Raw genomic sequence first — 12,909 nt, forward strand, 5'->3', positions numbered from 1 at the left:
AAAGACTTGGAGGAGTGACCTCTAAATTCCCCAAGTCAGTCAGATTTCCGACTGCACCACCAGTGAAGAGCGAGTGGTAGCTGTCTTTATTGGAGGAGTGACCTCTAAATTCGCCAAGTCAGTCAGTTTTCTGACTGCACCACCAGTGAAGAGCGAGTGGTAGCTGTCTTTATTGGAGGAGTGACCTCTAAATTCGCCAAGTCAGTCAGTTTTCTGACTGCACCACCAGTGAAGAGCGAGTGGTAGCTGTCTTTATGGTGCTCTTAGGTTTGACATAGTCTTTGGCAAAATGGCCACTCTTGCCACAATATAAACAGAGGTTTAGCTTCCTGCATCTTTCCTTTTCTTCAGTGGATAACGGCCCTTTTACACTACCTATCTGCATAGGTTCACTAATATCCTTGACATCTTTCTTTTTGCTTCTTGCCAGGAACAAGCGAGAATAGTCCCCTCTAGTCTTTTCTCCCTTCCTTTCAGAGAGACGATGATCTAGTTTGACTACTCGATCCATAAACTCTGAGCAGTCCTTTGGGGGGTTGACTATTTGAGAGAGGAAGTCTTTAAGTTCGTCCTTGAGTCCTCTGTAAAATAAGGAAGTTTGTTTCTCTTCAGGCCAGTGTGTTTCATTGACCAACCTATTAAAGGTGGTTATAGAAGTAAAAACATCTCGGGATCCTTGCTTTAGGTTTAAGAGTTCATTGTCACTGGCTTACATATAGGAATGACGTGCAAAAAGACTCTGCATTCTCTCCTTAAATGCGGCCAATTCATATAGAATAGGGTCGTCATTCTCATCTAAAGGGACTGCCCAAAGTGCACTGTTGCTACTTAAATAGGAAATAATGAATGCGACCTTTGCTGCATCATCCGGGAAAGCAGTAGCTCTACACAAAAACTGTAGATGACACTGGTTCATAAAAAAATCATATTTGCTGCTATCGCCACTAAACCTTTCAGGCATGGCTAGAGGGGTTTGAGGTGGCGTAACCACAGTGACATTGACTGGAGCAGGTGTAACATCTGCGGAAGCTGGAATCGATTGGTGTTTGGGAACCTGGAAGTGTGCGGATTGAAAATAGCTACGCATCTACTTAGGTGTGGTATCTATCCCCCTGACCTCTAGTTGCTTCTGCGTATTAAAAACGTTAAGTTCAGTGAGAAGTCTTTGGTTTTCTCCCTTTACTAATTTGAGTTTTGTTTGGAGGTTAACTACTGCTGCGGCTAGTTCCCTCATGGTAGACTCTGTAGTCTCAGGAGCCATGGCTTCATCCATGCTGGCTGACTGGTCTTTGATCAGGGGGAAATATTTCCGTAGGCTTGGCTGTCTGTCGCTAAATTAAGGGTTCTTGTATGATAAATCCCTTTTTTTCTCCGGGAGCGAAGAAAATGTCTGTTCCCATCCTAGAGATATCACCGCCCCTTGATTGGCATGACAAGAACTAGAGGGAGCTAATATATCCAGAAAAGGAGGGAACAAGAAGAACCATTCACAAGTCCCAATCAGCAGCCAACTAGGAGAAGGATGGGTCCCACCGGAATATAGAAGCGCGAGGGAGAAAGAAAGACAAATAATGCAGAACACTATAGCAATTACACAAAAATCACCCTCTCCAGTTATTGTGCACCCTTCCATTTACTTGTACTCTGGCACTTATAAGTAGCGATGGTCTTCTTCAATTGTATTGCTCACGTAAGCCTTCGGCAAGTTCACAAAATTCAAAGGCAGGAGTTCTTTGGCAGTTGGTAGAACAGTCCAAACAAAAATAATCGATCAATAACTTGTTCCTCGTACATGAAGAACCGCGCTCCAGCGCTTCAGGAAAATCAGAAAGAGATTGTCTCCCAAAACAAAAACTAAATATCCAAGCGCTATAGCGCTATCTTGAAGAACCCGGTCACCCTTCAAATCCGGGATAACTAAAGTAAAGAAGACAGCCGGGCCATTCACCACCTGGAGCAGCAATGTAAAATAAAAGGCGGGCGTCCCCCGCAAGACTCAGCAAAAGGCAACAGTCTAAACAAACGCGGACTAGTGTTGTGTAAAATAAAATAAATGACGACCGTGCGTGTTCCCCAGAGGCAGGAAACCTCTGCTTGGAAGGACAACCACGCACACAAAAAGGTCGGGGAATAGGGAAGCCCGAGCACGAGACAAATGCGTTCCCGGAGCCGGCAACAATCCCAGCAGCGGCGGCGGAAGGTCAGAGACCGCCTTAAAGTGAGGGAGGAAAAGACGGCAGAACGCTCTGACGCGTCTTACAGCGAGAGGGAAAAGAGAGCACGGGAAATCGCTTCTAACAGATCTGAGGGACAGAAATCTTAAAAGGAAGCACAAGAATCCAAACAAATCTGCAGACACAAGCTGGAATCCAAGAATCACGGGAGCTGGACAGGATCCAAACAAGAAAGCCAAGCACCTGAGGCCGGTCTCAGCTGGCTTAAATCCCCATCATCAGCTGACCTGCCTTCAAGTCAAGTCAAGTCAGGATATTTCTATTGCGCACATATCACGTCCAAAGGAGTCTCATGGCGCAGGATGGGAGAGCGCACAATCTCCAGCTATTTCTAAGCCTGCTGGGAGATGTAGTCTGCTAACTACACTGGACGACTGACTCTTAATACCCCCAGGGGGAAAACCGTAGGGATCGGGGAAAACCCCCTCAGCTACCGGGATATCCTGAGGCTTATCAGGGCTTCCCGGACCACTCCAGGGTAAATACCATAGGGATCAGTAAAACCTCTCCAGCCACTGGGATATCCGGAGGCTTGTCTTGGCTTCCTAGACCCCCTCCTGGGTAAATACCGTAGGGATCGGTTAAACCCCTTCAGCCACTGGGATATGCTGAGGCTTGTCATGGCTTCCCAGACGCCTCCAGGGTAAATAACGTAGGGATCGGGTAAACCCCTTCAGCCACCAGGATATCCTGAGGCTTGTCATGGCTTCCCAGACCGATCCTCCAGGGTAAATACAGTAGGGATCGGGTAAACCCATTCAGGCACCAGGATATCCTGAGGCTTGTCATGGCTTCCCAGACCCCTCATAGGGATTGGGTAAACCCCTTCAGCCACCGAAGTACCTTGAGGCTTGTCATAGCTTGCTAGCCCCCTCCTCCAGGGTAAATACCATAGGGATCAGATAAACGCCTACAGCCACCGGGAGATCCGGAGGCTTGTCACAGCTTCCCGCCTCCTCGCCCAGGGTAAATAGCATAGGGAGCAGGTAAACCCCTTAAGCCACAGGGACATTCTGAGGCTTGACATGGCTTCTCAGAAACCTCCAGGGTAAATCCCGAAGGAATCGGGTAAACCCTTTCAGAAACTGAGATATCCTGAGGATTGTCAGGGCTTCCCAGACCCCTCCAGGGTAAATACCGTGGGGATCGGGTAAACCCCTTCTGCCTCCGGGATATACTGAGGCCTGTCATGGCTTCCCAGACCCCTGCAGTGTAAATACCATAGGGATCGGGTAAACCCCTTCAGTCACCAGGATATCCTGAGGCTTGTCATGGGTACCTAGACCCCTACAGGGTAAATAGCGTAGGGATCGAGTAAACCCCTTCAGTGTCATGGGTTCACATGCTATTATCACCTAACAATTTGCTAAAGGTACCGTTCTGTGACATCTAATGTAACAAATGACTATATTAGTTCTAAGAATCCAGTGTGTTAAGGTCATTCAGCAATCACAATCAGAAATGTCTTGCCTTGTTATATATTTTACCTTGCCTTTGTTATATATTTGCATTTACATTTAGCAATGCATATTATTGTGAGACACAAAGTCTTGAAATTGCCTATGCTTGTTTGGCACTTTTACTCTTGCTCCCCTCACGTGTAATAACTTGTGCCCCTCTCACGTGTAATAACCTACTAAACAATTTACAGACTTCACGTGAGGCTAACGAATCTTCCAGGCTCTGCAAAGGTATAAATAGACTGCCCTGGCAATGCGACTATGCTTTGCTTCATTCCGAGCATCTCCCCGAGAGCGCCTGTTGTTTCCTGATTCCCCAGCGATTCCTGACCTCCAATCAACCCCGCCTTTAGCAGTCCTTCGAACGGAGTGCTTGTGGACACATCCGCTGCCGGTAACTTTGTTTTTCTCCCGCTTACCTGAAAGCCGATCCCTCGAGGATTTCTGGACCCGTCTTCTTCCTACTGAGTTCGTCATCTCCGGTGGGCCCCTGGAACTTCCGTACGACGTAAAACTTTGATTGTAGCGCTGCCCTGCGAAGAAATAGGTTACGATTAGAACTAATGATGTTTTTGTGTACTTGGGACTAATGTAAATGGCTGAATTAGTAATCAAGCATTGATAAAGACAAAAAGTGCATTATAAAGAACTGAATAGCTATTTAGCTAACATAACCTGACACATTATCATTGTGGATTTGTTGACAAGGACAATTGCTGAGAGTGGTTGAGGGTTGATCAATCAAAACAATATAACGTACTGTGCACAGTGAATACCCCTGAATAGTTTTGGCTGTTTCTTTTTGTTTTGTGTTTATTTCTTTCCAGAACCCCTTATCAAAGCAACATCCAACGACTATCAGGTAGGATTTAAGACTGCGCAGAATTTATCTAACTAAACATACTAACCAGTTGGTAAACTAGAAAACCAGAAAAGGTGTTATTCTGTTAGTTATAATCTTGTCTTATTCTTCTTGAAGGCACTCATGAGTCAGAAAGAGTTATTCGATAGCCGTAGAAGTGTTGGCAAGGGCCCACAGTAATTTGGTATGTGAAATCCAGCAATGTACTTGACTAAAAACCAAGTGTGGAAATTAGTAACCGTTGATTAACCCCTTCCGCGCTCATGACGAGCTGAGCTCGTCATGAGTTGGGCCGCTCGCACGCTCATGACGAGCTCAGCTCGTCATGTAACGCGGCTTTTTCAAAAGCGCCGCGCACAGCGGGAAAACCACTAGTGCGCATGCGGTTAAGGTTTGCTTATTTGTATATGCATACAGTACGCCTATAGAAGGAACCACAAGAGGCCCCGAACACTTCAGCAAGATAAACATCGCCTGGATTCCGCAAGGACCATTGTTTTGTCTTGTTTCTCTCTCCACTTCCCCTTTCCCTTGAGGAGAAATCAGAGTAGTCAAGAGTTACAAATCCTTGTTACCTGATTGATTCACTAAGGAATTGGGAGTTTGCAGCATCAAGAAGAAACATACAGGAGCCTCGTGGAAAATTGCTCAACAGAAAGCAAAGCCACACGTACTGTTTCTTCTTGATGCTGTAAATTTGTGAAGGACAATTAGCATGATTGTTAATCAGTTAGCCCAGCTAGTGCAGAAACTTAATGAAGAAATGCAGGAATTACGCCATGAAAATCAGTCCTTACGGCAGGAATTAGATAGGACCAGAACTGGTTTTACTACCTGGAGGGGATCAGCTGAAGTAGGACGTTCTATTTTAGCGCCTCCTAAATTTGGTGCACCAGCTTTTCACACTCAGACTTTGGCAGGAACTACTGCAGATCCAGTGCAAGTTACAGTGGTTACTCCCACTCCAGTTCCTTTAGAAAATCCGGAACGATTTTTAGGAGACGCCAGTCGATTATCTACATTTATGAGTCAATGTCAGTTGCACTTTTTGTGCAAGCCACAGATTTTTACTAGTGACACTGCAAGAGTGGCCGTTATCATTTCATATCTGGGAGGGTTGGCAGCTAATTGGGCTATGCCACTGGTTGATAATGATGACCCTCTCTTACATAATTTAAACAATTTTAAAACAGCCATGTCCAGTCTTTTTGCCAAACATGTGTTCCTTCAAGCCACAGATAACGAGCTATTAAACTTACGGCAGGGCTCTAAGGATTTGATCACCTACGCCACAACATGCAATAGGTTACTCGCATAAACTCATTGGCCAGCAGAAAAAAGAGTATCTCTCTTTTATTGAGGTCTTAGAGATGATATTAAGGATTCACTTGCTCATATAGTTGAATTACCCGAAGATTTTGCTAAGTTTCAAGAATTAGTTGTGAAACTAGAGCATAGGTTGGTGGAACATAAAGGAGAAAGGCCAAGAGGTGATATCAGAAACTTACATTTCAAATCAGAGAGTAAGGAATCTGAAAATAAGACTTCCACAGTGGGGGGGCGTGGCTTGGATGCCGAGGAGGTAGGCAGCGTGAGCTCGGAGCTCCGTGCCCGATCCCGGAAAATATCCTGAAAATTCATTCGAACCCCGAGATAAAGGACATTATCCGGTACTAGACGGTACTGCGGAGGGTCCGGGACCCGCGGAAGACGACACCGAGCCTTCCCGCAGCAGTAACTTGACTTCGAAAGCTGAACTCGGCCGAGAAGTCGCGGACCCCAAAATGGCGGCGATGGCATGAGATCGCTTGTGACGGAGACATCTGCCCGGAGACCCACTGAAGACCGCTCCCGGACACGCTAGAGGTGCTGGCGGCCGCGTCGCGCCTCTCCCCAGGTGCTGGTAGATCTTTGGGCGCGCCCTTGGGCGGTGGTTGAGGACCGTCTCCTGATTGGGGCGACAACGGTGCGACAGTGACTCGAAGACGAGAACCCCGGATCTCGGGCACAACTGGCGCTGGCCGAGCCACGACCGCTCGGTGCATCCCGCCTCTTGGTGATATTTCTGGCCCTGAGAACCCGGCCGGAGGACGGTGCCCGGCGACGCTCGGAGGGCGACCAGGAACATATTTGAGGACCACCGCCCATCCCGGCCCAGATGGGGAAACCGAAGGGGAAGGGGGATGGCGCGACCGACACTGAGGCGGCGGAAGGAGCGGAAAGAGACCAGGCGGCGTTACAGCGGATGCAGGATCGCATCCTGGAAGCCATCGCCACCACAAAGGATGCCCTGCAGCAAGATATAGCTCAGGTGGCAACGGGCTTGGGCCTCCTGAAGGCCGACCACGACAAACTTAAGGACAGGGTGAAATCCGTGGAGGCGACGGTTAAGGACTTAGCCCCGGCCCAGGCAACAGTGAAGGCCCAGATGGCCGACGTGATGGACCGTCTGAAGGTACTAGAAAGGAGGGCCGAGGATGCTGAAAACAGGAACAGGCGCAACAACATACGCCTAGTGGGCCTGCCGGAGAAAATTGAAGGCGACGACATGGTGGGCTACTTGGACAACTGGCTGCGGACGGAGGTAGCACCTGAAGGCCTGTCCCCCTTCTTCTCTCTGGAGCGGGCTCATAGAGTTCCGGCGCGTCCGCCAGCCTTGGGCCTTCCTCCTCGCCCGGTGGTGTTCAAGTTGCTCCATTACCGGGACAGAGACTGGCTTTTACAGAGGGCGAGAGAGGCAGGGCCCTTCCAGGTGGAAAACAACAGAGTCACCATGTTCCCGGACTACACGTTTGAGACTCAGCGACTTCGGGCAAACTTCTTGTCCCTCAAGCGCGAGCTTCGCCAGGAAGGCATCAAGTACTCCCTGTTGTTTCCTGCCAAGCTAAGAGTGGTGGTGGACGAAAAGTCTTTATTCTTTACGACTTCCGCAGATGCATGGGACTGGTGGGATACTTATAAGGCAGGAACGGACGGTGCTAAGGCCAGGGAGGAAGAGGCCAAGATGGAAAAGCCGATCAGACAGTCCCAACGGATCAGAAAGAATCGCAAGAGGACCGGGAAACCATCGATGTCGCAGACGGAGGCGGAGAGGCAGGCGGCCCTACAGGCGGTGGTGGACTTATCTAGAGCAGCCAGGACTCAGTCTGGGAAGGGCACGGATTCGGAGGCCCCGGGAACAGGCTCAGAGACAGGACAATCGGAATTTGGTGGAGCCCGGGGCCCTATTGTGACGCCGCAGACCTCGGGAGAGATACTGGAGGCGTGTTGAACTGGTTTGGCGGAATGGACTCGCTGGTTGGACACCGGGGCGATGGACCCGCAGCAATGGAAGGACATTGATTGAGGTTTTGGGGATCTGTAATGTGGGGATTGTGGGGTGGAGCGCGCGGGGCTGATTTGTTGGAGGTCTTATAGCATTGAGCCGCGCCTTACTGGCCCCTAAGGTCATCGCAGTGGGGACTGCGAATATTACCACCTTTCCTTGAGGGGTGGTCGGGAGTGTTGGTTTGGATGGGGGTACTTCCAGTTGCGGGGGGGCCTGTCCTGGGGGGGTGGGAGTTGCGAGCAGTTGGGGTTGCTCACGGGGTTGTAGTTGTTGGAGGGGTTTGGCTTCCTGTTTGGAGAGGGTGGGGGGGAGGGCCCGTGGTCGCGGGACTTAGGCGAACACTGTTCTTTGCTGTATGGTCCGGTTGTGTAGGGGGGAATGGCTAGTACTGGAGCGTTGAAATGTGTGACCTGGAATGTGCGGGGCATGCAGTCCATGACGCGCAGACATAAGGTTCAGGCGTACCTCAAGCGTAGGGGGGTTCACATAGCGTTCCTGCAGGAGACGCACCTAAATAAGCAGGAAGGGGCGGCTCTACAAAGGCGCTGGAGGGGGCAGTTATTCTACACGACGTTCTCAGCATTTGCGAGGGGGACATTGATTTGGATACGGGCGGGGGTCCCCTTCCAAGTCTCGAAGTCATCGATAGACCCAGAGGGCAGATATGTGGCGGTGGAAGGAAGGCTGAGAGGCAGGATGATATCGCTCTGTAATGTGTATGCTCCTAATGTAGACCTGCCCGCTTTCTTGTCTAACGTCTCGGGTAAATTGGCGGGTTACTTGGCGGGGCCGGTCCTCCTGGGGGGGGACTTCAACTCGGTTGAGGATGTGCTACTAGATAGGTCCCATCCCCCGCTACGCGCGTCCCCTGCACATAGGATCGCCAAGCGTAGATTAGAATGGCAGGAGAGCTGGGCCCTCACGGACGCATGGAGGGCGTTACACCCCACCACTAGGGACTACTCCTTTCACTCGCACCTGCATGATTTACATGTGAGGCTGGATGCGTTTCTTTGTTCGGAATGTGTGCTCCCTGCGGTGGGAGGGGCGGAATACTTGGCAAGGACGATATCGGACCACAACCCCTTGTTGATGTCTCTGGAATGGATGGTGACTGTTAACTGCGTGCCAACATGGCGCCTGCAACCTGACACCCTGGACGACTTGTTGTTCAGGGAGGCCCTGAGTGACCGTATCGAGAGATATTTTGAGGAGAACAGTGGTTCGGCGTCCGCGAGGGCGGTTGAATGGGATGCTTTCAAGGTGGTGGTGCGGGGACACTGTATTGGGCACACGGCAGGGGCACGGAAGACTCTGTTGGATGACTTAGACAAGGCTGAGACAATGCTGAGGGATCTTGAGAAGAGGCGCCCGAATCACCCAGAATTGCAGGAGGGGCTTAGCGGGGCGCGGGAGGGGCTGGCGGTAGAGCTAGAGCGGCTGCGTAGCTTCGACCACAAGGCGTACGTGACGAGGGCGCATGCGGAAGGTGATAAGGCGGGGGCGATGTTGGCTTGGCTTGCTAACCCTATCCGGGGGGGAGGGCCGATCATGAGGATACAGGAGCCAGGGGAGGAGCCTTGCCACACCCAACCCGGGATCCTGAACAAGTTCCGAGCTTATTATGAGGGGCTCTATCTGAGTGGTGATACGGGAGGGACGGAGGAGCTTGAGGAGTTCTTGGACGGGCTAGAATTGCCGCGAGTGGAGGACTCGGAGGCAGAAGAGTTAGGGCGGCCAATCTCCCTCGGAGAAATAGGTTGCGCTGTAAAACAGATGGCTAGAAACAAGACCCCGGGCCTTGACGGTCTACCGATCGAATTTTATGGCAAATACCTAGAGCATCTTGCTCCACGGCTGCGCGACGTATACAATGAGGCGCAGGAGAAGGGCCGACTCCCGGGCTCTATGCGCGAGGCCCTTATGATTCCACTCTTGAAGCCGGGCAGAGAGGGTGCGGCGCTGGCCTCCTACCGTCCGTTATCTATGTTGACGACGGATTACAAAATCCTCAGTAAAATTCTGGCCAACAGACTGCTAGTGCATATGACGAGCCTGGTTCATGGTGACCAGTGCGGTTTCATACCGACACGCAACACCACTCATAACATCCGCAGACTCACGAGACTGATGGGTGTGGACTGGCCAGACACCGTCTCCCCATTTGTCCTATCCATCGACATTGAGAAGGCATTTGACAGCCTCGAATGGGGATACCTGTATGAGGTGATGCGCCGCTTTGGGTTGGGAGACGGATATATACAGTGGACCAAGGTCCTCTATACTGAGGCGGTGGCGAGGGTCCGGGTGGGTGCGCTGATCTCGAGCCAATACCCGATCAGGCGTGGCACTAGACAGGGTTGTTCCCTGTCCCCGCTACTGTTTGCGTTAGCAATGGAACCCTTCGCTGCGGTAGTCAGACTGGGCCGCCACTACGCAGGTTTGCCTTTTAGGGGGAGGCCGCACCTCATCTCCCTTTACGCGGATGACTTGTTGATGTTTTTGGCCAATGCCGGCGCCGAACTTCAGGGGGCGCGGAGGCTACTGGAGCAGTTCGGTAGGTTATCGGGCCTGAGGGTCAACTGGCCTAAATCCTGTCTGTTTCCCCTGAGGCCGGGAGAGCCGTGCCCACTCACTGCTCAGGAACTCCGGTGGGAGCCGCGCTGCCTACATTATCTAGGGGTTTATGTTTACCACACCCCGTCTGACCTGCTGGACGGCAATGTAATTCGTTGTATTAACGCCCTGCGTGGATCTATGGACTTCTGGGCGACTCTACCGCTCTCTCTGGCTGGTAGAATTTCTCTGCTTAAAATGATAGCCCTGCCCAGGCTTTTGTACTATTTTAGGACACTGCCGGTATGGATCCCGAGTTCGGTTTTCAAACGCCTGAGGTCACTGATTATAGCGTTCCTGTGGGGCACGGGTAGGAGACGCATAGCGCTCGACACGCTGCTACGCCCCAAAGACGAGGGAGGTATGGCAGTGCCGGACTTCGAAGGATATTACCTCGCTGCCCAGCTGCAGACTTTTACTCAGGAGGTGGCAAGAGTTTATAGAGGTCCCGAAGACGCGAGAGTCGAAGGCACCCCGCGACACGTTCTGGCTTATATCACGCTGCACCAGAAACTCCGAGTGGGAGACCTGACGGCCGAGGAGCAGACTTTCCGTCTATGTTGGGACCGGGCCCGTAAGCGGGCGGGTGTCCGCCTTATGTACGCCCCCGAAATACCGTTGGGAATGGTCACTGCCCTCCCACATGGAGGTGACTGGTCACGCTTGCTCGGGTGGGAGGAGGCGGGAGTACACGTGCTGGGTGACCTCTACGAAGATGGGGTGTTGTTGCCGTTTCGGGACCTGCAAGAGAGATTTGGCCTACCGAGGGGTGACTATCTGCTGCACGCAGCAGTCACAGGCGCCATGCGAGCCCACTGGGGGGAAGGGCTGCAGGAACCAGGTACTTCAATGGCCTGCCAATACGCCATGATGGCGGCGGGAACCTTTAAGGCCGTCACATGCCTGTACTCGCGGATGCAGCGGGAGGCCTTGCAACCTCTGGCAGCCCTGAAGGCCAAGTGGGAGCTGGACCTCCAGGTGGAGATACCAGACACGACCTGGGGCCAACTGCTGAGGAGGGCGCGGAAGAGCTCGAGGAATGCCAGGTTCCAATTAATCCACTTCTATGTTATCCACAGGGCTTACCTTACGCCCGGGAAAATCCAGCAGTACTTTGGGGCGACCGACGCTGCTTGCCCCAGATGTAATACAGCGGGGGCGGATTTCTGTCATATGCTGTGGGATTGCCCCTCTCTAGGCGACTACTGGCAGGAAGTTGGACGGGCCCTTAACGGGGCGACGGACAGGGATATCCAATACACTAAGGCAGTTGGCATCCTCCACTGGTTCCCACACACACCTAGAAATGCGATGACTAGTAAATTTATAGATTTAGGGCTTATCCTGGCCAAGCGGGAGATCACACGAAATTGGAAGTCCAGAGTGGGGCCCACGTATAAAAGATGGTATGGGGAGTGTCTGAGATGGGCTGCGTGGGATAGTACCCTACGATACCAGATGGCCTGGAGGTCGAATGACGAGAAAGCACTGGAAAGGGCGACTGCATGGGAGGTGATGGTGCAGGCGCTCAGGGATGTGGACGATGAGGGGCAGGAAGGCGAGAGCGACCTAGACGGAGCAGACCCTACCACTACACAGGAGAACACACCTTAGCGATTGTTTGCTTCCTCCTGCAACACACCAGGCACTGGTACATGGTTACTCAAGCGCAGCGCGACCACGGGGGAGGGCGGTTAGGAAGCTGGTTTGGAGGGATGTTGGGGTACCGAAAATTGGGGAGGGGGAGGGGCGTAAATCACAAAAGCATTCCAGGGTTATGTGCACAATGAAGCGGTCAGACAATGTAAGAAGTATGAGACCAAGACGGAGATGAGGCTGCCCACGTCGCAAGCGGGGAGAGCCCCCCGGGAGAACAACGAATGTATTCAATTGAACTGGTCCGTGTCATGCTCATTTTGCTGAATATCTTGTCTGTACTTTTATATTGGTGATGCAATAAAAATGATGTTAAAAAAAAAATAAGACTTCCACAGTGGAACCTATGTTTATATTGCGGAAAGGCTGGTCATTTTGCCAGAGATTGTCCCATAAGGCCAGTAAAAAAGAATGCTTTAGTCATAACAACTGATACCTTACACATGTCGGAAAACTAATCATCTCAGGGAATGAAGAGATCGATTCCTTGGGAAAACATAATACTAAGATCTCACAATTTGTAACCTGTGTAACAAATCATGTACCTAAACACTTCACTGTCAGGATACTTTTAGTATTGTCCACACAACAACGACATAGCATTCCTGTGCTCATAGATTCAGGAGCCACATGTACTTTCTTTGATTTAGAGTTAGCTAGGAATCTTCAGTTGACTCAAATTCCAAAAAGAGAACCAGAACCAGTGCGGGCTGTTGATTGATCGGCTTTATCCTCTGGCTTAATTAGGTTTAA

The 12,909-nt window shown here is 51.2% G+C and overlaps 1 protein-coding gene across 1 annotated transcript in view; it reads right to left on the bottom strand.

Annotated features, from left to right (window-relative positions):
- Positions 1-12,909, bottom strand: part of LOC147693218 (NACHT, LRR and PYD domains-containing protein 3-like) — a 1,290,712-nt gene that overhangs the window by 903,300 nt on the left and 374,503 nt on the right. Inside the window, exon 11 of the mRNA XM_086933611.1 lies at positions 4,114-4,227. Within this exon, the coding sequence (XP_086789737.1) occupies positions 4,114-4,227 (114 nt within the window). The remainder of the gene's footprint in view (positions 1-4,113; positions 4,228-12,909) is intronic.

Source organism: Lissotriton vulgaris, chromosome 8 (genome assembly GCF_964263255.1).
Source record: "Lissotriton vulgaris chromosome 8, aLisVul1.2, whole genome shotgun sequence".
Classification (NCBI taxonomy): Eukaryota; Metazoa; Chordata; class Amphibia; order Caudata; family Salamandridae; genus Lissotriton; species Lissotriton vulgaris.